The sequence below is a fragment of the Saccopteryx bilineata genome, chromosome 9 (genome assembly GCF_036850765.1).
Source record: "Saccopteryx bilineata isolate mSacBil1 chromosome 9, mSacBil1_pri_phased_curated, whole genome shotgun sequence".
Lineage (NCBI taxonomy): Eukaryota > Metazoa > Chordata > Mammalia > Chiroptera > Emballonuridae > Saccopteryx > Saccopteryx bilineata.
The window spans coordinates 22,407,291-22,433,897 of NC_089498.1; the positions used below are offsets into that span (position 1 = coordinate 22,407,291).

A 26,607-nucleotide genomic window follows, 5' to 3' on the forward strand; every position below is an offset into this window, starting at 1 on the left:
ATTGTGGTCATATATCCACACCCAGCTACAATGGAGATCAAGAACTACAGGCTTTATTCTGGGAATACAGAGTGTAGAACTGTTTACAAGACAACTGGCCTGATCTCTTCAGAGATGACTTCTAGATTAAAGAGATACAGGTGAGCCTTGATTGACTATAGAAGATATTTTGAGGACAATTGGGAAAATTTCAAGATGGACTCAATGTTAGATGATATTAGAGAATCATGGCTAATTTTCTTAGTTGTGATCAGAATTATGTTTTCATAGGAGCAAGTTCTTATTTTTAGAAGATGCAGGCTTCAAAGTGAGGTGCAAGCTAAGAGTGAGGTTTCCTGAAATCTACCACTTTCTTTACAATGTTTTATCAAAATACAGTATATAAATAGGTAAGGAGATTGATAAAGAAAACATGAAAAAGATATAAAAATTGCTGGTAAGATGGATGTAGCGGGTAGAAGGGGTATGGATATTATTTATATTGTACTAATCCTTCAACTTTTTTTAAAAATATTTATTTATTTATTCATTTTAGAGAGGAGAGAGAGAGAGGAAGGGGGAGGAGCAGGAAGCATCAACTCCTACATGTGCCTTGACCAGGCAAGCCCAGGGATTCAAACTGGCAACCTCTGTGTTTCCAGGTTGATGCTCTATCCACTGCGCCACCACAGGTCAGGCCCTTCAACTTTTTTGTATGTCTAATTTCTATTAAAATTGAGGAATAGTTCTCTATTTGGTTTGGCTGCCCCACAGTCTTGTTCACGTGTGGTTGACTGCCTCCTGGTGAAAGGGAATGATGTGGCTCTGGCCAGTTGGCTCAGTGGATAGAGCATCAGCCCAGCATGCAGATGTCCTGGGTTCAATTCCCAGTCAGAGCACACAAGAGAAGTGACCATCTTCTTCTCTCCTTTTCCTCCCCCTCTACTTCTTCCTCTCCCATAGCTGGTGGCTTGATTGGTTTGAGCATCAACCCCCGCACTAAAAAGAGTTTGGTGGGTCCAAGCGTCAGCCTCAAGTGCTAAAAGTAGCTCAGTTGATTCGAGCATTGGCCCAAGATGGGTTGCTGAGTGGATCCCCATTGGGCACTTGCAGGAGTCTGTCTCACTATCTCCCCTCCTCTCACATAAAAAAGAAAAAAAGAGAAAGAGAATGATGTTCCTCTCAGTAGTCCGGGGCCAGTCAGTTCAGAGGGTCTTGTCTGCAAGAATCTCTGTAGTCTTAGCTAACATGATCTCAGAGCTTGTAAGGATTGGGAGAGAAAAGACGGCATCTTGGCCCTCAGCTTCTCAGAGGGTCTTCCCCATCATCTGGAAGGCAGCATGGCAGCAAGGATCCACAAATCCCATCACTTATTTGAGATTACACAGCGTAAAATAGAGGAGTCTAAGACATGCCATTAGGAGAATCTGTCCTCCATTGTTTCTGCCGGGATCATTTTGGAACAGACACTTCCGTTTCCTTGTCTGTAAAATGGGGATCGTAATTGTTGCCTCGCTCACCTCCAGGGCTGTCTGAGAATGAAAGAAGATGTCATGTATGATTTGCTGTAAACTTACAAATGTACAAGATTATTGGGAAGATGACCTTGCTTGGCCCAGAGCCACTTCATCCTATTGTGCTCTCATGCAATTACCCATAGACCCAGGACCAAATGAAGTGTTTCAAAATTCTGCTGTGGTGGTTTGGAGCTATCTCCACAAATTCTTTGACATTTCTCCCTTTAAAAATAGAACCTGGCCCAGACCGGTTGGCTCAGCGGTAGAGCGTCGGCCTGGCGTGCGGGGGACCTGGGTTCGATTCCCGGCCAGGGCACATAGGAGAAGCGCCCATTTGCTTCTCCACCTCCGCCCCCCTCCTTCCTCTCTGTCTCTCTCTTCCCCTCCCACAGCGAGGCTCCATTGGAGCAAAGATGGCCCGGGCGCTGGGGATGGCTCCTTGGCCTCTGCCCCAGGCGCTAGAGTGGCTCTGGTCGCGGCAGAGCGACGCCCCGGAGGGGCAGAGCATCGCCCCCTGGTGGGCAGAGCATCGCCCCTGGTGGGCGTGCCGGGTGGATCCCGGTCGGGCGCATGCGGGAGTCTGTCTGACTGTCTCTCCCCATTTCCAGCTTCACAAAGAAAAAGAAAAAAAAAAAAAAAAAGAACCTAACAGGGTTGCCAGAATAAATACATGTGATAGATAAAATAGCTACTCAGCCACCATCTTTCTTAAGAAGAATGCAGGCCTGAACAGGAAGGACTTGCCTACTCAGTAATCCAGCTCAGACCTCCCTTGTAGTGGATGCTGATAAAGGACGATTGGATTAGGGTGCAATTTTGAGGAACTCCCAACCACAAACAGAAGAGGCGATATTCTTATTTTTATTCATTTATTTAGGTAGTTAGTTTATTTAGTTTTAGATTTTATTTATTGGCTTTAGAGAGAGGAAAAAAAGAGAATGGCGGGTGTAAAGCCAGTAGCCGTGGCCACCATCACAGTCGCCTGGCCTATGAAGGTTCGCATTTGATTCGGACAGTCGGTATGAAACAACAGAGCCAAGAACTGGTGGGCCATTAGCTTTAATCCTAGCTTGTACCCGGCGGGCAAGAAATACACACAGTGGGAAAACACTTCCCTTTCCATTCAGGGCTCCCAAAGCCACTGACTTATACGAGTTTCCTAGAATCAAAGGTTTCTAGCTCACCAAACTCACCTCTGTTCCCCACCTCCTTCTCTCTGCACAAACTCTGCACAAACTGGCTTCTCCTTCAGCACTCTACCATCTTGGCTGCTTCTCCTGGCCTCCTCCACATGGCCTTTCTCTGCTCTCCTCTCCTCCATGTGGCCTTTCTCTGCTCTCCTCTCTAATGCTAATCTCAGGAACCGAGAGCGAGCAAGCTCCAGGTCTGCCCCACTTTATAGTGTAGAAATCAAAACCTTTAATCCAATATACAAACAAGGAAGTCTCTGATACAGAGTCACTTATCTGAGGCATAATGGGACTCCTCATGAGAGTGCATCACCCCACATCAAAAAGGGTAGAACAAAAAAAAAAAAAAAAAAAGGTAGGACAGGCTTAGTCCCAAAACCAAGCCACAGGCTACAAGGATCCTGCCTGTCCACAGCCCGCCCCCAACACACATTAATATAATCACGCCCATCCCAAGCAAGAAGGGCAACCAATACCATCACCTGGGCGACAGGCTTCCATGTGGGCAGTGCCATCTTTAACAAAGTGAGCATAATATATTTTATCTGCCCAACAGGGGGGTGCGGAGAGGAGCAGGAAACATCAACTCAGGTAGTTGCTTCTCGCATGTGCCTTGACCAGGCAAGCCTGAGGTTTCAAACCCATGACCTCAGCATTCCAGGTCAACCCTCCATGCACTGCACCACCACGGGTCAGGCCAGAAGTGATCTTGCAGCCACCTTTTCCCAAGGCCCTGAGGAATCCATCTAACCCCTGCCCCATCCCTCCGCTGGGGCTGACACCCTTTGCTGGTCTCAGCCTGCCTGCACCCAGGTGTTTTTAAAATAAACTCTCCTTTTGGAACATACTAGCCTTGTGTTTTTGGTTTGGCCCTCGGTTTCTGCCTTTCAACATAATGCCCAAATTAAATTTCAGAAAGACAACAAATAAATTTTAGGATAAGTATATCCCAATTAGTGCACCGGATATACTTATACTAGTGTATTCACTGTTTATCTGGAATTCAGACTTAACTGGGTATCTGTTGTTTTTTCTGTTTTAATAAAACTGGCAACTCCATTCGAATCATATGTGATAGGGGGAACTCAAGAGTTAAAATTTTAGCTTGAGTAATAGTGGCTTTAGTTAAAAATCAATAGGCTTAATGGTTAATGCAAGTAAGAGCTTTTTTCCAAGAACCAGGATACTGAAAAAGGCCTACATGACTCAAGGAGATCTGCGAGTAATCTATTTTTGTGTCCCTGGAGTTCCGTGAGCCATCCGCCTTTGTGCCCCAGGGGACTGCGCACAAAGCCTTTATGCCCAAGGACTGAGCATCCCCAGACTATAATCCAATTAACTTGGACTGTGACCTGATTAACTCTCCCTTGAAATCCCAAAACCCTTACCTACCCTTCTCTTCCCCTAATAAAAAGGTTGGCTGGGGGCAGGGTGTTGAGACCGCTTTAGGAACATAACCCCAGTCTCCTCAGATCTCCAGCCAAGTGAAAAAAGCACCCATAAAGATTGAATCCCCGTCTGTTCTTTTTTTTTTTTTTAAATTAATTTATTTATGTATTCATTTTAGAAAGGAGAGAGAGAGGGAGAGAGAAAGGAGAGAGACAGAGAGAGAAGGGGGGAGGAGCAGGAAGCACCAACTCCCACATGCGCCTTGACCAGGCAAGCCCAGGGCCCCGAACCGGCGACCTCAGCATTTCCAGGTTGATGCCCCATCCACTGCGCCATCACAGGTCAGGCCCCCGTCTGTTCTTATTTGGCTGAAATGCTGACAGGCAGCACAAACACCAGTAGTTCCAGTTTCACCTGCACCCCCAGCCTTCCCTTGCTGCTATGCCTGGCTCAAGAGAGTTAGGGTGGTACTGATCAAGGACACATAACATATGTATATATCTCCCTTGTTTGATCGCATGAGACACTGGCTGGCCCTCCTGATGGCAAGCCACCTGGACCCGGAGAGCACAGTCCTCTCCCAGAAGGAGCGCGGGCCCCCATCTGCCACTGAAAGCAGAGCCAGATGAACCCGCAGGATCCTGCACACTCAAGTTCCTGCCAGAACGGACACTGAGCTGCCCAAGTCACACCCTTGGCCATACCTCCACCCCCGACTACAAAGCAACTGCACTTTGTTCTTCTCACACTTCAAACTGCTCTGGTGTCTTCTTTCCCAGCCAGATCAAACTCTCTGCTTTTAAAGGGGCCCATGTGACTAGATTAGACCCACCTTGAAGATAAGAGATTAAACCTACAGTACCTGTTTAACATGGCACAGTGCTGGGAGTATTATTTCACATTCGTAGGTTCCAGGGATTAGGGAAGAGCGTCTGGGAAGAGGAGGCATTTTAAGAGTGCTGCCTACCACACAGCCTGAGGTCAAATAGAAGAAACGGTGTAAGTGCTGATATCCTCATTTTGATGGCAGTACTGCGGTTGTGTAGCAGCAGGAACTTGTTTGCAAGTAATCCATGCTGAAACATTCAGGATGATAGGGCATCAGATCAGCAATTTACTCTCAGAGGATTCAGTATTAAAGAATAGTTCTTTGTGGCCCTAGACCAGGGATAGTCAACCTTTTTATACCTACCGCCCACTTTTGTATCTCTGTTAGTAAAATTTTCTAACCACCCACCGGTTCCACAGTCATGGTGATTTATAAAGTAGGGAAGTAACTTTACTTTATAAAATTTATAAAGCAGAGTTACAGCAAGTTAAAGCATATAATAATAATTACTTACCAAGTACTTTATGTCAGATTTTCGCTAAGTTTGGCAGAATAAATCTTTATAAAACAATTTATTATATTATAGTTAAATCTATCTTTTTATTTATACTTTGGTTGCTCCGCTACCGCCCACCATGAAAGCTGGAACGCCCACTAGTGGGCGGTAGAGTCCAGGTTGACTACCACTGCCCTAGACAGTTAGCTCAGCCAGTTAAGGGCATCATCCCAAAACAAGATTGCAGGTTGGGTGCCCAGTCGGGGCACACAGCAGCAAGCAACCAAAAAATCCACAACTGCGTGGAACAACAAATGCTTCTCTTCCCTGTCTTTCCAAAAATCAATAAAAATTAAGCCCTGGCCAGATAACTTAGTTGGAGCACTGTCCTGGAACATGGAGACTGCTGGTTAGATTTCTTGATCAGAGTATATATAGGAGCAGCCTGATGTTCCTGTCTCTCTCTCTCCCCTCCTATAAATGAATGGATGGACGGATGGATGGATGGATGGATGAATGGATAGGTAAGAGATAGATATATAAAAATAGTTCTTTGTACCATTCTTCTTGAAACACATATATGTGTATGCAGAAAGTTAAAAAGGTAAGTAGCTATGGATACCTACGTTCATATATACAAAGAAAAATGTCTGGAAAAATCTAGAGATACAAAAGTGAACTGTGATTACCTCTGAGAAGTGGAATTGTTTTGGGAGGAAAGAGGTAGACACCTTTTATTTGGGGACTGTATTGTTTAAATTTATTTATGAGTAGATATTATTTTCATAATAAAATAAATACTAGGAAAAAATATTTGAAAAAAAGTGGGAGACTGGCTGCTATTTCCTTGGCAGAGAGTGAGTGGGCCGAGGGGGTCCGGGCCAAGGCCCGGATGGGATATGAGGCCACAGGACATGCTGCCCAGGGCCGCCTGCCTTCCCAGGGCTGCCGAGAAGCCACACTGAAAAGACAGCTTGTACTGAGCGGGTGGGAACAAAGGTGACTTTCTTTTCTTTTTTTTTAGAGAGGCAGGGAGAGAGAGACAGACAGGAACATGAGCTGTTCCTGTATGTGCCCTGACCGGGGATTGACAAAGGTGACATTCTGTTGACTGTGAAGGCATGCCAGACATCAACATCACTTCCCAGACAAGGTTTGCAACCTCTCTTCACCATGTGCTTTTTAGTATTGAAAAGATGAGTGTTTCTCTATTTCTTTAGCTAATGACTAGACCTCCTTAGCCTCCTGTCTATTTGTGTGTGTGTGTGTGTGTGTGTGTGTGTGTGTGTGTGTATTTTTCTGAAGCTAGAAACGGGGAGAGACAGTCAGACAGACTCCCGCATGCGCCCGACCGGGATCCACCTGGCACACCCACCAGGGGCGAAGCTCTACCCACCAGGGGGCGATGCTCTGCCCCTCCAGGGCATCGCTCTGTTGCGACCAGAGCCACTCTAGCGCCTGGGGCAGAGGCCAAGGAGCCATCCCCAGCGCCCGGGCCATCTTTTGCTCCAATGGAGCCTTGGCTGTGGGAGGGGAAGAGAGAGACAGAGAGGAAGGAAAGGGGGAGGGGTGGAGAAGCAGATGGTCGCCTCTCCTGTGTGCCCTGGCCGGGAATCGAACCCAGGACTTCTGCATGCCAGGCCGACGCTCTACCACTGAGCCAACCGGCCAGGGCCCTGTCTAGTTTTTTGTTTGTTTGTTTTTTAGCAAGAAAGAGAGACAGATAGGGACAGACAGGGTGAGAGATGAGAAGCATCAATTTATAGTTGTGGCACTTTAGTTGTTCATTGATTGCTTTCTCATATGTGCCTTGATGGGGGGCTCCAGCTGAGCCAGTGACCCCCTGCTCAAGCCAGTGACCTTGGGCTCAAGTCAGCAACCTTGGGCTTCAAGCCAGCAACCATAGGTCATGTCTGTGAGCCCGTGCTCAAGCCGGCAACCTCGGTGTTTTGAACCTGGGTCCTCAGCATCCCAGGTCAACACTCTATCCACTGTGCCTCCACCTGGTCAGGCCTTTGTCTAGTATCTTCAAGCTCCTTGAGTACCTCTCTTCCTGATGCCACCCCAAGTCACATGATATGTGACTTGAAAGCAGGGAAACAGCAAGTACGTTTCCTGTGATGGGTTGAATTGGATCTCCCCAAATCAATATTGGAATCCTCACTCCCCAAAACCTCAAGGATAGGGTCTTTACAGAGGTAATCAAGTAAAAATGAGGTCACTGGGCTGGGCCCTAATCCAAAATGATGAGCATCCTTACAAGAAGCGACAAGGACACAGACACACAGTGGGAGGATTATTTGAAGACACAGGGAGAGGCAGCCATGCCCAAGCCCTGTTCGTACAACTTCTGTCTGCTCGAAATGTTTTCAAAATAAAGTTAACACTTGCCTGACCAGGCAGTGGTGCAGTGGATAGAGCGACAACCTGGGACACAGAGGACACAGATTTGAAACCCTGAGGTCGCCGGCTTGAACACGGGATCATAGACATGACCCCATGGCCGCTGGCTTGAACCTAAAGGTCACTGGCTTGAGCCCAAGGTCACTGGCTTGAACAAGGGGTCACTGACTCAGCTGGAGCCCCCCTAGTCAAGGCACATATGAGTAAGCAATCAATGAACAACTAAGGTGCTGCATGAAGAGTTGATGCTTCTCATCTCCCTTCCTGTCTGTCTGCCCCTCTCTCTGTCTCTGTCTCTCTTGCTAAAAATAAAAAAAATTAAATTTAAATTAAAAAAATAAATTAACACTTAAAATAAATAAAGTTAAAGCTAGACTGTAAGAGAGCCGGGCTCTGGGGAAACCTGCTGCGGACCCGGTAGCAGCACCGGAGGGACCTGCAGTGTCTGAAGCCGGCGGACCTTCCAGAGTAGCGGGGAGTCATCCAGGTTTCAAAGGGCTTTATTTTTTCCACGATTCCCCCTCCTCCCCAGATACCTAATGTCCTTGCGATGTGAAAGGATCCTGGGATTTGAGTCTAGAAAATATTCCAAGTGCAGTTCATGGTCTGACAAATGACTGGAGAAAGCCTTGTGTTGATTTTGGTGACCCACTCGAGTGGCTTTTCCAGTCCACTGGCCTCAGACAAAGGGCTCTCGTTGTCTGTGGGATGTGGCTCGAGACCGAGTCCTCCCTCTCTCGATCCAGCAACAAAGGCTGGCCTGATCTATGGAAAGGTTCCAGATCGGGCTTCCCACCACCAATGTCCTCACCTCCGATGATCTGCTCCAATGGCATCTGTGACTCTGCTAAAACCCTGCTCCCTGGAGAAAAGAGAAAACAGCTATTTCAGCCATTGAAGGATGGACCTGTTCTTTCCAGAAGCCCACATTCATCTGGGCTCAACCTGCTGCACCACTGCACTTCCCTCTCTCTCTCTCAATCCCAAACACACACCTAGCGCCCCCTACACTCTCTTCACCCAGGAATCTAGAGACATGAACCCCTGGGTCTTCAGATGAGGAAGGCAGTCAATCTTAAATACTGACAGCTCCTTGACATGAAGCCATTGTTACTGAATTAATGGGAATGCCACCAGAACTCCTCAGGCCTGTGCACACCATTGCCTTGGAAGTTCATCTTGAATTCCTTGACATTTGTTTGTCCATTGTGAAAGGAGCAACAGAGTAATTTTTCCTGCATTCAGAGTAAACCCCTCAAATTCTTTTTGCCTGAAGAGTAAGTCCAATGCAACAGGATCCCCTTGATTTGAGTCATTCTGATTTGACATATTAGCTTCTGTTTCAAGCCACCTGTGGCCCCACTCACTTCAAAAGAGCCTCCAGCTCCCGCTTGACTCTGCCCACCACGGGCGGCCCCCGGTAGGTGAGGGCCGTGTACAGCTGCACCAGGGAGGCCCCCGCCCGGATCTTCTCCAGTGCGTCCTGCCCGCTGCTGACGCCGCCGACCCCAATGATAGGAACCCTGCCTGCAGAGAAGCACACGGCAACACCATGAAGGGCAGACGGTATGAGAACCAGGGGCAGTTTGGCTTCCGCCCTCACCCACCTGCTGAATGCAGCAGGTCAGGGAACACCGATTCTGATCACAACCCAGCCCCCGAGCCACACACAAAGCTGAAGACATGGACACCGAATCCTTGCCTTGGGTCAGTGCATACATCTCCCGGATGGTTTGTGTTGATAAGTCTCGAAGAGGCTTTCCACTCAGCCCTCCTGCTTCAGAACGCAGGGCACCCTGGAGGCCGGCAGGGCGACTCACTGTGGTGTTCGTGACAATCAATCCATCTATGCCCAACTGCAGTATGAGACAGAGAATGAGCCATCCAGTCATGGTGCTGTCAAACTCAGAGGAGTTTCCCTGGGGGTCTGAGACAGCAGCCAGGCCATGTGCCCACACCTACAGCCCCCAGAATCAAGAACTATCCCAGACCTCACTATACTCCTTAATCATGTCTGAATGAACCTCAACATGACAAGAACTGCCATCACATAGTGACTACCCATAAAGTTCTACTAGGACAGGGTTATAATCCTTCCAACAACCCATTCTAGAGTGTCCCATCCAAAGTCTCCAGGTAGTAAGTGGTGGAACCAGGAGTTGAACCCAGGACTGCTGGGCTCAGTCTGTTTCCACTCCTCTCCGATGACAGAGACCTGGTGTTAGACTGAAGAGAGAGAATACAGCATACCTTGGCATATTGCGGGTTCAGTTCCAGACCACCACAAAAAAGCAACCCTCACAATAAAGCGAATCATAATCCTTTACTAGTGAAGGGCCTTGCTTTCAGTTTGTATAAAACACATCACCTGTGGCCCTGGCTGGGTTGTTCAGTGGACAGAGCATTGTCCCATGCACCAAGGTCATGGGTTTGATCCCTGGTCAGGTCACATACGAGAAGCAACCAATGAGTGCACAACTAAATGGAACAACTAAGTGGAACAACTCGATGCTTCTCTCTCCCTTACTCTCTCAAAGCAGTGGAGGAAAACACACATACACACGCACACGCACACCTGTGAACAGCAGTAAAGCAAGGTATGCCTGTACTCTGGTCTGACCAAGACGGGCCAAGGATGCAAGCACAAGCCTGAAAGCCCTTCCTGGATGAAGAGGGGGCAAGAGGAGGGAAGAGGCACGAGAAAAAGACTCATTCAACCACTTATTCAAGCATTCACTTTTTATTATATGATGAATTAAGTCATGAAAGATACCAAACCAGCCCTCAGTGTCACACAAAAGAAACCAGAGAGGCTGCTGCCTGGGCTAACTCAGCTGGCCGAGTGGTCACTGCCGGCCATGAGGGGCTGCCCCCCCCTCACCTCTCTCACCACACTGGCGATGTCCTCCTTCTCCTGGGCCGTGAGGTCAGGCGCGATCTTCACCAGCAGGGCTGGCCTGTGTGCTCCCGGCAGGGCATCCCTCTCCTGCAGCACCTACCGCAACGCAGCCAGAGATGGGGACCCTGAGACCACAGACCACGGGTGCAATGGGATCTGCAGCCACAGATCAGTGTATTTTCACATCAGCTATCAAACTAAAGCAGGGGTTGGGAACCTTTTTGGCTGAGAGAGCCATGAACGCCACATATTTTAAAATGTAATTCGTGAGAGCCATACAACGACCCATGTGCGTTACGCATTAGCCAGTAAAAATTTGGTGTTGTCCCAGAGGACAGCTGTGATTGGCTCCAGCCACCCGCAACCATGAACATGAGTGGTAGGAAATGAATGGATTGTAATACATGAGAATGTTTTATATTTGTAACGTTATTACTTTTTTTATTAAAGATTTGTCTGCAAGCCAGATGCAGCCATCAAAAGAGCCACATCTGGCTCGTGAGCCATAGGTTCCTGGCCCCTCAACTAAAGCATGGGCAATGTCTCCTTTTTGGAAAACCCAGCCCTCAGTTATGCAATATACCCAACCAAGCTGAATCTGATTCCATTCTCTTGAACCTAGAGAACCCCAAGATTGAGTCCCTAATGTCACTGGCATGGGTCGGCTAAGTTATTACAGCTTAGACTTTTGTTCCTAAAAGAGATGACAAGGCTGTGTGATAAGTCATTCATTCATTCATTCATTCATTCATTCATTCATTCATTCATATACAGGTGCTAGGGACAGCACGGTAAATGAGAGACACGGTTCCTCTCATGGGCCTTTATTGTTTAATGTAAGGTACAGATAACTAAGAAACTAATTACTATTGAGTATAATCCGTGTTATGAGAGAGGATTACAGGTACAGCAAGGGGGTCCTAACATGTCAAGGTATTAAGGACAGCTCCTAGATAGTGACATTGAAGCTTCGCCCTGGAGAAGAAACAGACCTGGAGAAGGAACACGATGGGCTGGAGGAGTGGGGCCTGGAGGTGTAATTTCCCACCTTGGTCAGCAGGTGGCGCAGCTCAGCCTTTCCCTGAAGGCTCCGCAGCCCCGCGGTGTTGGGACTGGACACGTTCACTACTAGGTAGTCAGCCAAGGGGCCCAGGACTCGAACCCCTTCTGTGTAGTCCAAGGCAGCGTCCACCGAGGTCTTATTCTTCCCCAGGTTTATCCCCAGTGGCAGCCCACCTGCAAATACTGCTGGTCAAAATTTTGTTCCCACACACCATTTCCTTGACATGAGTAGCCCATGAACAGCCGTATAGGCCTTTCGCCTCCACCAAGAACTTCCTGCACCAGCTACAAATACTGTGGAATACTGCGGGGTGCTGCTGCCTGCTGCCCAGGAAGCGGCTCACTGCCTCTGTCTGCGTGGCCGTGTTCCGGCAACCACCAGGGGCTTATACTGCATTGTGCCCCTGTTCTTTTTTAAAACTTAATGGAAAAATGGGGAAATTTGTAATGCAAATACTAGTGATAAAGAAAAAGTTGGGCTCATAAATGCAATACACCTGAGGACAGACTGAACTCAGTAGGCATGTCAGAAGGGGCAAGCGTTTGCTCTCAAGGGCTGCTCGCCGGACCTAGGTCAAATGGCTGGGCATGCAGTTGTGAAAAAAACCCAAAAGTAAAGCCTCTGTATAAAATACTGGAAAATGTTTTCAATTATAATGCCTAAAAGGTAGAGGTATAATTGTTTTATTATTCAGTTCTCCTAGGAGGGCCCCCGTGTACCTGGGCGACCACTCACCCCCACAGCTGTGATTACTCCTGCGGCTGGGCACAGTATCGGAGCCGGCCCGTCTCACTCTCAGTGACTCGATTTGCACAGCAAGTAATACAGCCCCTTACTTAAAACGCCTTTGGATTACCACGTGACTTGCATTTTGGACTTTCAGAAAAATATACTTCAGTAACAGGCTTTGTATAAGATGAAGGCGTTTTCTCCTAAAACCCCTCTTCTCTGCCAAGGTCAATGGTGTATCAGTGGTGCTGACTGCTTTTCCATGTGATGGTTGGAAGAAGACCTGAAACGTCAGGTTAGCTCAGAAAACCTGTGTTAAGTCGAGGAGGATCAAAGAACAACATCTCGTCTGCTAACTACCTTCTCATACCCTAATGGTCGCCCTTTGATCATCAGCTTGAAAGTAAATGTTGTGTAGCTCATTTTGCATGTGTTGGGTGGGGAATGTCTAACCATTGGACAAAAGGTTATATAAACACAGTTCCCAAGTTTTCAAAGTCTAGCATCCATCAAGCCAAGGGCATTTGTAAGCGCTCATTCTTGTCCAGACAAGTAAACTGGCCTGAAGGAGTATCACTTTCACGTAGCTAATGGATCTTTCATTACTAGTTGCCTGCCCACACTGACAAGATTTTGGAGTTAGAGAGAAATTGCTGAGTGACTATCCCCAGAGGGCACCACAGCCTTAGCCAGCTCATGTTCCTTGGCAAGGTGCTAGCAATAAGCTGCTTCCGGGCTGCTAGCTGCTGGAAGACACTGGGTGCAGAGCTCTGCTGTAGGATTTTGCTTCACTCCAATAAATATTAGCGCCAGAGTAGGGGTGAAGGATGGACAAGGGAGAAAGCTGGTATAAAGAGCACTGTGGGCAAATAAAAAGAAAGGGAGGCAAGGAGGCAGGGGAGTATCACAAACCACGGAAGTCATGTTATGACCTTCAAAGTTCCCCAGGTGACAAGGTCTGTACTGTAGCAGCGTCTGGTTCTGCCAAAGCCAGGGACTTCCAAACAAGGTCACTCTCTACTTCCCAGATCAGAGACTGCTGACAGCCTTGGCCCTTTCAGCCTCGTTCCTGAAATGACCCCGATAACCAGATTCACCTCATTCCACCTCCAGGCTCCCTAAGGAGACTGAGACGTCCTGGAAGGGCCTCCGGAGTGACCCAACAAGGAGAAAGGCCGTGGCCCCAAACATCCCGAGAGAGCCCCGGGGAAGGTGTGGTGAGGGCCGGGCCGCACAGCACCAGGACCACTACGTGCGTCCTGAGGGGAGCAAAGCGGAGCGCCCCGAAGGTGGCCTTCAAACACATGGTGTTTCCAAACTCCCGATGCCAAGAGTAGTTAACCCTGAGTGAAGAATTTCATTTCAGTTTCCTTCTTTTTGCTTCTCTGTGGTTACTAACGCTTCTGTGATTAACGGGCATTGTTTACAGAGTGGGGGAAAGGACAGCAGGGCAGGACAAGGATGGTGCTCGAACCCAGCCCACACCTTAGCTACCTAGGTGATCACAGAGGAGCCACTCTGCTCTGCTCACTTCCAGGCGGACCCCTGTCAGATATAACACGGGTTACAGAATGAGGCAAAAACTAAACGCGGCTTTGCTAAATTGCGAAATTCTGTTAAAATCTTAGAAACTGTGGTGGAAGCAGGAAAACTCCTCTAGGAGAGGAGCCCTGCGTTCTGTAGGGTATTTTATTTTCTATTGCTCAGTCATGTTTATGTCATAGGAATGTTCTGATGTTTCTCCCTCATGTTTCCTTCCAACAAGTGAAGAAAGCCCCTCTAATGCAGCCCCGCCTCACCTGCTGTGAGCCTGGCCTGCGTCTGCTGTCTGGCCCGTAGCCGGTGCTCCACCGCTGAGAGCCCGTGACTGTTAAATCCGTATCTGCAACACACAAGGCACACGGACAAGGTCAGAGCCCTCAGCCAGAAGGCAAAGACTGGAGACATGGCTCTATGGCCAACTGTATGACTTTTAAAAACAGAAAAGAAAAAAAAAATGAGTCAATTCCTAAGACTTTCTAGGCCCAAACACCCCTTGGGAAGTTGTCAAAACATGATCAAACATGAAGGGAAAGATTAAAATTTGTAAACAAGCCACCCAGCCAACTAGCGCTGGATACAGCCCAGACTTGGCTGCAGAGCTGCCCCAGACCTGTCTGGGCCCTGCCCCCATCCTCCTTCCCTCTGCACCCGCTCCGCCCAGCGGAGCCGTCATGCGCCTCCTGGAACCCATCCTGCAGCTCCATTTCTCCATCCTTTCTGCTTATTCAAACCATCGCCTCTTCCTGGCCCACATCAAATGCTTCCTCTCCTCCCTGAATAAAGCTCCCATCTAAACACAAGGGAAGGCCCCGGGAAGCTGGACCAGGGTCCTGACATTGCCCTGCTGCTCACCTATCCCTGGAACCACCTACTACACCTGTTCTGAGTGGATAATAATAACAGGCACCTATTGTTTAAGCTACTTAGTTACTTGCAGCTGAAAACACCTAATGGATACAGTGGCAGTGGCACATGCACTGGTTGACTAAAAGAATGAATTCATCCATTCATTTGCCAAGTCTACTGAGCACCCACTCTGTGCCACACAGAGCCAGAGCTGAGCACACAGTGCTCCAGGGCACAGGCTGCCCCTCAGCCACTTCTCACCTACAGGACCCGCCAGGCACTGCCATCCCAGTACCCGCAGGGATCTGGATGTTCTGAAGATATCGACTGCAGTGCAGCACAAAGATCAATAACTTGATCTTTAATGCTGGACAGTTTCCCTGAAACAACAATAAAGCGGGAAGTGGCAGCTGAATCAACTTCCCAGAAGTCAGTCTCCCAGAAAGCCACTCGTGGCCCCAAAGATGCTTATCAAAATCTCCCCCATGAGGCTCTTCAAAATTGTGTGGCCAAAAAGTAAGAACCTCCCTTTCTGGGCTTGCTGTAGTGAGAACTGCCCGGGACTTCACACACTCCAGGAGGCCCTCTCACTAAGAGCAGCTGGGTATGTCGATTACTAAGTTTTCCAGTTTCCTAAAAGCTAGGGCTGAGCTGCCCACACAACAGCCACAGCCACATGTGCTACCCAGCACAAGTATTTAATTAAATACCAGTAAAAATTACCAGAAAGAAAATAGAATGTATTACTGAAACTCATTTCATCTATTTCTTTTTACTATTTTATCATAGCTACTAAAATATTTTAAATCACATATGGGATTTGCATTCCACTTATTTATGCATTCATTGGTTGATTCTTCCATGTGCCCTGACCCGGGATTGAACCCTCAACCTTGGTGCATTGAGACGATGCTCTAACCAACTGCGCTACCCGGCCAGGGCTGCATTATATTTCTACTAGACAGGACTGGGCAAGGGCAATGGAGTAACAATGTGGAAAAAGCACAAACTTAAGTCAGATAAGCCTAAATCCATACCCAAGCTCTCCTGCTTATGATCTTGTGGTTGTAGCTAAGTTTTGTCATTCTGAGCCTCAGGTGTATATGTTTTAAATGGAAATTCTAAAACCTGCACCTATGCCTGGCACATAGCAGGTGCTCCACATGGTTCTTGAACATTCCAAATGACAGAATAATGTCCACATCATAAGACAGAAAACATCCTGAGTGCCCTGCTGGAAGAAGGCATCCCTGTCACCTCGGGGCCGCTCACCTACCTGTTAATGACGGCCTGGTCCTCAGGGAGGCGGAAGACTCTGGGCCTGGGGTTTCCCTCCTGAGGTTTCGGGGTAACACTGCCCACCTCAACAAAACCAAAGCCCATCTGGTAAAGTCCGTCCACGGCCTCCGCATGTTTGTCAAAGCCTGCAGCCATTCCTACGGGGTTTCGGAACTTACGGCCCAGGACTCTCACTTCCTAGAGAGAGGGAGACAAAGTCAGAGGCACACAGGCAACACCAGTGTTCCCCAAGGTGCGGTCCCCAGCACCTACATCAGAATTCCCTGGGGAGCTTGTTAAACATCCCCTCTCCGGACAAAGGAGTAAGTATGTATGGTTATAGTCATCCCTTCCTACCCGCTATCGTTGGTGACGCGTTGGTGTCAGCCCCTACCTAGTGCTGTTCTGAAACAGTGTCAAGCAGAAAAGTCCTTGAATTAGCCTAGAAAGTCAGCCCCAGTTGTGTCTCGCCCCGGCCAGGCCGACCCCAAGCCCCAGTGATGACCCCAAGGCCGCAGTGGGCACCAGCGAGAGGAAAGTGCTCGGCTGGGCAGAAATGATTGCTGGGCTCCAGGACCAGGCTGTGGCTGGAAACAGGTTCTTCCCTGTCAGACACAGGGTGGATTCCAGATTGTTCCTCAAGGCTTTCAACCATGGCTGCATGACAGGACGCCCCGGGAGCTTGCAGCCCTCACTCCCAGCGATTATGGTGAAATGGCATGAGGCCAGAGCACCCGTATTTTCTAACACACCCCAGGTGATTTCAGCACACAGCTAGGACTGAGAACCGTGGGATCCGGGAAATGATAGAGAGCTGACACTGGGACGTTAAATTGGGGTGAGATGATCAAAGAGTCCTGGTTGTCAGTTAAGGAGTCTAGACCACCTTCTGAATGAATTGCTGAAGGTGGGGACCCACACAGCGGTATTTAGGACCATAGCTCACAGGCCACACTTGTTCTCCATATCAGTGGTGTTTACAGGACATAGCTTTGTACCTCTCCCAGCCATAACCTCACTTCCTTCCAAATCCACTCAGCTCTGTATCCCCCTCTTTACTCACTCCTGCTACACTGGGTTCCAGGACTCTCAAACTAGCAGTTGGAGATGAAAAAGCTTAAAGAAAAGAACTCTCTCATTCTACAGTGCCTTTAAGTATATGTAAGTCAGGCGAAATGCCACCTCTGCCCCAAACTGCAGGATGGGAAAGTGAGAGGGATTCTAAGACAAAAAGGGAAAATGCACAGAAGAGCCACTCGGATTTATAACAGCGACCCTTCCCCAAAGAGGGCTTCTTGTTTGTCTTCATGTTCACATCATTCTGATGTCCCCCATTTGGTAAGAAGTCTCTCAGATGAGAACTGTCAGAGCTTACATGAAGATGCAGCTTCTAGAAGGATGTGGATCCTTCTGTTTTGTTTGATGCAATAACCCCAGAACAGTAACAGGCACATGGTGGGGCCCATGTGTTAATGCAAGACTGAATAACCTGGTACAGGTGTTTGTATGCCTTCCTCCAAGGGCGTGGCTAGATATGCCTATGTTACATTAGATGTTTAATGACTCTGGCATTAGCTACCTGACCTAAGCAAAGCATCTTCCATGGGTTTGAATCCTGGCTCATCCACTTTGTAGCTGTGGCTAAGTGACTTTGGATAAGTCACATAACTACTTCATGCCTCAGTTTCCTGACCTGTACATGAGGATGACAGTTTTTTATTGGGGCTTACTTGGGACTCTGCTTTTCAAAAGGCTCGACCCCAGTGTGTAAATTAGGGGATATTGACCTTTACTTTGTATTGCACAAGGTGTCCCAAGAGCACCTACCAGCATGTCGGAGTCTTGAAATGTGGCCCGAGGAAGGAGCCCCAGGGAGGTGACACGAACAGCCAGCCTGTGCGCTGACTCGGGGTCCAGCAGCCCTTGTAGAGTTGGCATCAAGTGTTCAGCGTAGAAATGCTCATCCCCCGTGGCTGTCAGATAGGAGGCAAAGAGAAGTCCTCCGCCCCCCAGGATGACCAGGGCATCCTGGGCCCGCTTCTGGGGGGGAGAAAAATAAGGCTGTTGGCTCTCAAAGCCAGGCCGCAGCACCTTCTCTGAGCCCTTTAAACCTCCTCACACAGAATTCATAATGACATTCCACGTGAAGCAATGCCCCTAGCCTTCTGCTAACACCGGTCTCCTTCATTTCTAGTCTTGCTCGCACATTGCTCTCTATCGTCGGAAGCTGTATCTACACTTCTACTAACACACACTCATCTGGCCCTGAGGACCTCTGGGTTTGGGAATTGCATGAACAATCTCCCGCTCAAGCCATGACAAGATGACCAGCCTGCACTCAAACCTCGGGGCAGTGATCTACAACCTCAACATTCCAGGTGGAAACTGTATCCACTGCACCACCACAGGTCAGGTTAGAGTTTCTAAGTAGAGGCTTAAACACTTGACTATCTCACTATCTAGGTGAGTCATACCCTAGTATTTACACATTGAAATACATATCTTAAATTACTTTCATTTCTCCTTTATATTCCAGTTAGGACATTATGTTGACTTTTAAAAATTATACATAGAAAGAATTCATTGTATATAAATTCCATTTCAGGATAATAAAGGGTGTTGCAAAAGGTTTTTTAAAAAAGGAGCTTCAGGTCTTACTAGGTCAAAAACCACTCTCCTAGCTCAAACATGGTTGGCAATACTTTTAATTATCACTGCCAGATGCTGAGTCATTCATTCATTAATTTAATCATTCATCAAATAGTAGTTGACCACTCATAAGTGGGCTAATCAGTCAAGTCCCTACCTTCATGGGGAGTACAACCTCAGGAGGAGACAGAAGTCAGTGATCATGCAAATATATAACTGCACAACTGCGGCCCTGGCCGGTTGGCTCAGCGGTAGAGCGTCGGCCTAGCGTGCGGAGGACCCGGGTTCGATTCCCGGCCAGGGCACACAGGAGAAGCGCCCATTTGCTTCTCCACCCCTCCGCCGCACTTTCCTCTCTGTCTCTCTCTTCCCCTCCCGCAGCCAAGGCTCCATTGGAGCAGAGATGGCCCGGGCGCTGGGCATGGCTCTGTGGCCTCTGCCTCAGGCGCTAGAGTGGCTCTGGTCGCAATATGGCGACGCCCAGGAGGGGCAGAGCATCGCCCCCTGGTGGGCAGAGCACCGCCCCTGGTGGGCGTGCCGGGTGGATCCCGGTCGGGCGCATGCGGGAGTCTGTCTGACTGTCTCTCCCTGTTTCCAGCTTCAGAAAAATGAAAAAAAAATAAATAACTGCACAACTGCTATTAAGAAAAAAGGTATAAAGGAAGGACCTCAACTAATCTCAGAGGTAGAGAAAGGCTTCCTTGAGGAAGTGACGCTAATATTCAAAGGTCAAATAGTTAAGCAGAAGGTAGTGGGGGAAGGAAAACAGTGGAAAGGCCCTCTCGAAGCAGAGGAGAATGAGATGCGCCCAACGAATGGAAGAAGGGGAAAGGCTTGAGGAGCAAAAATATGGCTTAAAAATAAGTTGGGAGGACAGGAAGAGATCTTGGCCAGAATAAGGATTTCAGTTTTGTTCCTTAAGCAAGAAGTGAACACATTTGCCTTTAAGGATCTCTCCTAGCTGTTCATATAGATCACGTATTTGTTGTCTTCTAGTCTCCAGGTTGTACGAACATCCTTTAATGTCAATCAACAAATATCAGCACCGTTACAAAGAGCCCCCGCCCTAACATTTTATCTCGAAGTGTTGGGACCATGCCTTGTAATTTCATTCCTCGTTGGATGCTGCACACACTGCTAGGCGGTCATGTATTCACTGAGATCCCCCGTGCCAAGCTCAGTGCGTTTGGCATCTACCCAGACATACACGTGCCGTTTACACACACTGACCAAGTACATATGCACAAATGCACATGCAGGAGCCTCTGCAGAGACACACAAGCGTGCCAGACGGGCCGACGCTCTCGGAGCGGCCTCCCGTCCACACCTCGCCCCGACTACCCCTACTTTCTCCCCTAGCCCTGCTCTCTCCGACTTCCCCTTGTCAACGCTAGAGAACGAGTTTCTAAACTCACTTTCAGCTGTCTCCACGCCATGATCCTTCTACGACTGGGCCCGCCTCTGCCTTACTTCCATTGGAGAAGATGACGGGAGACTTCTAATCCCCGCCCCAGAGCTGCCAACTCACCAATCGCCGGGCAGAAGGGTGGGGCTGGCGCATCTGGGCGGAGAAGGTCGCGCTCCGCCCCAGCGGTCTGGTCAAACGCTGACGGGCGCGCGCGCGCAATCGGGGAGGCCACGCCTTTTCCGCCGGGCCACCTGCCGGGCTTCCTGCGTGCGCCCTGGGCGTCGCGGAGGTCGCGGTCGGATGGTCTTTTGAGTTAAGCGTTTTATTGATGTGCTTGTGCTCTGAAACCTGTACTGAGAAACTATGTATCAAGTACTGTAAAAAAGGTTGAAATGAATTACAATACTATAAATACCTGTGTAGACTTCAAAGAAGATTCAACTTAAGGTTTCACTTAAACATGTCTAAAACGCATGTGTATGTACGTAAGTTTATGAGGATGTTGGGAAATTAAGACTGTAATTGAAAATATCCTGCACTCAAACCATTTCATTGCAACATGGGCTTGCTGGACTTCTCTGCCCAGAAATCTTACGTATAAATTGCAGTCTCTTTTTTTTTTTTTTTTTTTTTTTTTACTTTCCTGACCAGGCAGGGTCCCAGTGGAGAGAGCCTAGACCTGGGACGCTGAGGACCAAGGGTTGGGCCCCAACAGCTGTAGCAGCACGGGGTCGCCAGCTGAGCGAGGCATCATAGGCATGACTCCATGATCGCTAGCTTGAGCCTAAAGGTCACTGGCTTGAGCAAGGAAGGGGTCATTGGTGCAGCTGGAGTCCTCTTGGTCAAGGCACATATGTGAAAGCAATCAAGGAGCAGCTAAAGTGCCACAACTATGAGTTGATGCTTCTCATCTCTGTCTCTGTCTGCTTCTCTCTCTCAAAAAAAATAAAAATTAAAAATAGTAATAATAATAAATTGCTGTCTTTTTCCTAGCATTTGAAACCTTGCAGTTTTGTAGTTTCAGTTCTCAGTACTCTCTCTCAAGTACACATCCCACACACAGACACACACAGAAAATTATTTCTTTTTATAAATACCTTCCACTTTCTCACTTCTATGCATTTACTCATATTGACTCCTCTGTCAACATCCCCATTTCATCTGTCTAAATATGGCCATTCAAGTGCTGGAAATAACATCCCCAGCTGAACCTTCAGAGATTTAAGCTGTTCCTCTCTAGTAACACTTTCTTTGTTAACTACACTTATTATGTCTTTATTAAATACAGTTATGTCTTTTCTTCCCTAATTAGACTAAACTTTTACATGTAGGTACTATACCATATTAATCTTTCATCTGATTACTGCAGTATTTTTTTTGACAGAAGGGTGTATTGGACTCTACGTTCCAGAAAATTTTTAATTTTGGTGCCCGCATCCATAATGATTTTAAAGAGTAATTGTAAGCATCCTTAGGATAACCAGCTGAACCCTGAAACCTGCCAAGTGATTTCAGTGCCCATGTGTATTTGTATTTATGACCTGTTTTTGAACCAAGAAAGAGAACTAGCTAAAAACATAAATGATAGCTGTGCTACAGCTGAAGATCAAATGACATGTGTGAACAGGTTTTTCAGCAAGTTAAAGAACAATGATGAGAGAATTGATTCTTCCCTACTGTGACAAATTCAAAAGAACTTGTGTGGTTGTCTGCCAGAACCATGTGTATCTGACAAGTGACTATTTAATTCAGCAAGTTTGAATTTCACTGGTTTTCAGTTTTGTTTGTATTTAGTTTGTATTCATTCTTTCATTAAATATTTATTCTCTGCCTTTTTATGGTTATATAAAGATTTAGGATAGAGTTATGTAAGAGATTGGGAATAGAGTTATATAAGAAATTTAGAATAGAGTGAATGTATTTAAGAAACAATAGAATAATTTAAATTCATGGCTTGCTTTAAAAAGAAAAACAATTTATTACTCAAATTTTAGCGACACTGACTTAGATATTCATCATTCTCTATTCCCTTACTGTTTAAGTTTAGCAAATAAAGATCTATTATAAAGCTGAAGGCATAGCCTGTTGTGCAGACACAGGTGGTGGTGCCCCAGCTGTAAAGGCCCATTTATTGATCTTTGTTTTCAGCTAATAGGAACTCCACCTGGCTTCTTAAAACAGAACACACAAAACCTTTTGCTTCTTGACAAATTATTCCCAATTCTTAAAAGAATAATAATAATAAATAAAACAAATCCACAAAGAATATATTTGAAGGGCCAGGCAGCTTCTGAGCCTCTACGCTTTTTTTTTTTTCCAGAGAGAGAGGGGTATAGACAGGGACAGACAGACAGGAACAGAGAGAGATGAGTAGCATCAATCATTAGTTTTTCATTGCGCGTTGCAACACCTTAGTTGTTCATTGATTGCTTTCTCATGTGTGCTTTGACCGTGGGCCTTCAGCAGACTGAGTAACCCCTTGCTGGAGTCAGCAACCTTGGGTTCAAGCTGGTGGGCTTTTTGCTCAAACCAGATGAGCCCGCGCTCAACCTGGCGACCTCGGGGTCTTGAACCTGGGTCCTCTTCATCCCAGTCCAACGCTCTATCCACTGCTCCACCGCCTGGTCAGGCTGAGCCTCCACGCTTTTTGTGCTCACAGTTCACAGAGAAAATGTTCTTCAAAAGAAGAACCTGGCTTTGGTTATACATCAGAACAAGTATCATTCTAGGTAGTGAGCTAAATAGCCCAGAGTAACATGGTAAAAATAACTGTTATCAGTTTAACAGATTTTACTGCAGCTTTAAGGAAGCAGAAAATTACTGCCATGCCCAGGGAGGACACCTTGCTTACACTTGGAACCAGGAGGTTCAAGATCTCATCTGGGGCTTTCTGGAAGAAGGGAAGAAGTGGTGGATTGGGCAAAATTTAATGCTGCTGGGGAAATATCAAGAAAAAAAATAGTCCAAGTAAGGCTCGGAGATTTGGTGTTTATGTCGCTTTCTTCCTTTTATTCTGCAGCAAGCAAAAGAAAAAATTTAAATCTTTCTGCCTCGAATACAGAAATATCAGCCAGCTTACTTCTGTTCCATCATTCCTCTGAAATGTTTCCACCTTTGGGCTGCAGCCTTGGAGTTGTCTTTGTAGCAAAGATGATGGGATTTTCTCAGAGCCTATCAAAAATTAACTTACCTAGGCCTGACCTGTGGTGGCGCAGTGGATCAAGCGTCGACCTGGAACTCTGAGGTCGCCAGTTCAAAACCCTGGCTTCCTGGTCAAGGCACATATGGGAGTTGATGCTTCCTGCTCCTCCCTCTCTCCTCTCCTCTCTCTTTCTCTCTCTCTCTCTCTCTCTCTCTCTCTTCTCTAAAATGAATAAATATATAAAAATAATTTTTTAAAAATTGACTTACCTAATATTTCATTCAAAGTATTGTGCAAGCCTGACCTGTGGTGGCGCAGTGGATAAAGTGTAGACCTGGAAATGCTGAGGTCACTGGTTCGAAACCCTGGGCTTGCCTGGTCAAGGCACATATGGGAGTTGATGCTTCCAGCTCCTCCCCTCTTCTCTCTCTCCTCTCTCTCCCTCTCTGTCTCTCTCTCCTCTCTAAAAAAATGAATAAAAAAAAAAGTGTTGTGCAAGCTTCTGAAGTTGGAAGCCTTTTTTTTAAATTTTTTTTTATTTTATTTATTCATTTTAGAGAGGAGACAAAGAGGGACAGAGAGAGACGGAGAGAGACAGAGACAGGGGGGAGGAGCTGGAAGCATCAACTCCCATATGTGCCTTGACCAGGCAAGCCCAGGGTTTCAAACCAGCGACCTCAGCATTTCCAGGTCGATGCTTTTATCCACTGCGCTACCACAGGTCAGGCCTGAAGTTGGAAGCCTTTTATGGTCACTTTTTTCCTGGTAAATATCTCTTCATCATTCTTGGCTCCAAGATTTCTAATGCAGAAACTAGGCGAGAAGTTGTTTGCCTGTTGTCTTTCTTTGATATATATTTTCAAAATTATGACAGATTATTTCCATAATCTTGTCATGTTCAAGGAAACTCCAAGACATTTATGTCATAATTATATATATTCATTGAATTCTAAGTAAATGAATGCTAAGCCTTGTGATAAAGGACACATAATATGAAAAAATAATCTACAGTACCTGGAGGGGGATCCTAATTTTCATCTATTGAAAGCTAGCAAAATTTGGTTTTTTGTTTTTTTTTTAATTTTTTTATTTATTCATTTTAGAGAGGAGAGGGAGGGAGAGAGAGAGAGAGAGAGAGAGAGGGAGAGAGAGAGAGAGAGAGAGAAGGGGGGAGGAGCTGGAAACATCAACTCCCATATGTGCCTTGACCAGGCAAGCACAGGGTTTCGAACCGGCGACCTCAGCATTTCCAGATCGACGCTATATCCACTGCGCCACCACAGGTCAGGCGCAAAATTTGGTTTTTATATTTATATTTTAAAATATTTGACTTTTTATTAATCAATGTCATCCCAATAAATTCAATTAAAAAGTTTTTTTAATGTTTGACTTTTGAGTATGAAGCTCATCTAAATCTGGTCTTCCTTCTGCAGATGTCACACAGCCCGCAGGGCCACAAAGCCCAGCAGCTGCACTTACATGTCCAAAAAGTCCAGCTGGGTCCGGTCAGAAGTAGACTTGTGCACACTGGGGCATTATTTCATTTGCCAGACTGGTAAGTGATAAAGCTACACGCTGCCAAAGACCTAACTTTAGAAACTGATCCTAAGCAAAGAGAGTCTGCGAGAGCATTAGTTAGCAAGTCCACGGGTGGTAGACGATAGGAAGGATGTAAGGATCTTGATGTTCATGGTGTTGATCAGAGCGAGAAGCTTCATGTGGAGTGACTTCCTTCCGCATCCCACTCTGGTAGTTGGAAAGAGGAGAGCCTGATGTATTCCCTTCATTGCTTAACTTGGGCAGAACGTGGGAGAAAGTGTATTATTGGGAAGCCCTGTTTTCCACATGTAAACCCCTGATCCATTCAGCGCTTGGGCTTTAAAGAGAAGAAGAGGAAGCAGAGGAGGAAAAGGGAATATGGTGAAGGAAAACCAGACGATGAGGGTGAGGAGGTTTTCATCAGTTAGAGGTTGGTTTCTTCAGAAGCAGATTCGAGTTAAGGTGTGTGGGGGTGGTGAGGGTGGTGGGTGGTTTTTGTCTTTATAATTAAGCAATGTTTTCATAGTGGTAGTTACATAAAGCATTTACTCTTAGCTCAGTAAATGCTTGGAGACTTGATGATATCTTGGTAAAAGTTTAGTTTCACTTTTTAAAAAATCACAAATGCATTCTTATAAAAATATAAGGCATGTATGGTTGTTTGGTAAAACAATATATTGCAATACTTCTTTATTACAAGAAATATTTCTCTATGACAGTATTCCTCAAATATTGCATATTGAGAGAACCCAGTATTTTTCAATGTACAGTAATGACTTTTTTTTTCTTTATACTGAGAGAGAAGAGGGTGGTGGGGAAGGACAGGAAGAGAGATGAGAAGCATCATCGATTGCTTTCTCATATGTGCCTTGATGAGGAGTAGTGGGGGGGCTCCCGCTGAGCCAGTGACCCCTTGCTCAAACCAGCAACCATGGGCATCAAGCCAGCAATTTGGGGGCTCAAGCCAGTGACCTCGAGGTTTTGAACCTGGGTCCTCAGTGTCCCAGGCCAATGGTCTATCCACTGCACCACCACCTGGTCAGGCTCAATGTAATGAATTTCTGACTTTAAATCTCTCATTCTTACCGTTTCAAGCTCTTTGTATATTTTTGTCTTACTTTGCCCTTATAACATGGTATTGTTACTGAGGCCAATATTGTGAGCCTAATTTCTGCATAAGTCTAGTGGTCATATGTTTTGTTCTCACAAACTGCTTTTTTATCATCTCCAGGATTGAAAAAACAACTCCTTAATACCCTAAATGATAATGATTATTGTATTCATCTTTCACTGTCCCAGAGTTGAGTTTTTAGACATTCTCAGCTACTCTTCATTTTGAAGTAAAAATGTACTTTCTTTTTTTTTTTTTTTTTGTATTTTTTGTATTTTTCTGAAGCTGGAAACAGGGAAGCAGTCAGACAGACTCCCGCATGCGCCCGACCGGGATCCACCCGGCACGCCCACCAGGGGCGATGCTCTGCCCATCCTGGGTGTCGCTCCATCACGACCAAAGCCATTCCAGTGCCTGGGGCAGAGGCCAAGGAGCCATCCCCAGCGCCCGGGCCATCTTTTGCTCCAATGGAGCCTTGGCTGTGGGAGGGGAAGAGAGAGACAGAGAGGAAGGATAGGGGGAGGGGTGGAGAAGAAGATGGGCGCCTCTCCTGTGTGCCCTGGCCGGGAATCGAACCCAGGACTTCCGCACGCCAGGC

General features: G+C 46.9%; 3 protein-coding genes across 6 annotated transcripts in view; 2 read left to right on the top strand and 1 right to left on the bottom strand.

Annotated features, from left to right (window-relative positions):
• TXNL4B (thioredoxin like 4B) overlaps nt 1-14,283 on the top strand; it is a 42,077-nt gene extending 27,794 nt beyond the window's left edge. Inside the window, exon 4 of the mRNA XM_066243923.1 lies at nt 12,460-14,283. Coding sequence (XP_066100020.1) covers nt 12,460-12,514 — 55 coding nt within the window. The 3' untranslated portion in view covers nt 12,515-14,283. The remainder of the gene's footprint in view (nt 1-12,459) is intronic.
• Nucleotides 616-20,273, bottom strand: DHODH (dihydroorotate dehydrogenase (quinone)). 4 transcript variants are annotated; one of them, XR_010727152.1, is made up of 11 exons: nt 20,225-20,273; nt 17,988-18,200; nt 16,159-16,358; nt 14,294-14,376; nt 11,751-11,938; nt 10,694-10,798; nt 9,506-9,659; nt 9,171-9,330; nt 8,615-8,665; nt 4,938-5,050; nt 616-1,511 (listed from the first exon to the last, which is right to left on the bottom strand). XR_010727152.1 is itself a non-coding variant. In XM_066243912.1 (10 exons), the coding sequence occupies exons 1-10, from the start codon at nt 20,243-20,245 to the stop codon at nt 1,496-1,498; spliced, it is 1,200 nt and encodes a 399-aa protein (XP_066100009.1). In that variant the 5' UTR covers nt 20,246-20,273; the 3' UTR covers nt 618-1,495. The 4 variants fall into 4 exon arrangements, 2 of the variants coding, with proteins under 2 accessions (XP_066100009.1, XP_066100010.1); XR_010727151.1 differs by having other exon boundaries at nt 617-1,511; nt 10,685-10,798; XM_066243912.1 differs by lacking the exon at nt 4,938-5,050 and having other exon boundaries at nt 618-1,511; nt 10,685-10,798.
• Nucleotides 20,274-22,888: 2,615 nt separating this feature from the next.
• Nucleotides 22,889-26,607, top strand: part of PKD1L3 (polycystin 1 like 3, transient receptor potential channel interacting) — an 82,266-nt gene continuing 78,547 nt past the window's right edge. Inside the window, 3 exon segments of the mRNA XM_066244114.1 lie at nt 22,889-23,178; nt 24,014-24,019; nt 24,793-24,914. Coding sequence (XP_066100211.1) covers nt 22,889-23,178; nt 24,014-24,019; nt 24,793-24,914 — 418 coding nt within the window.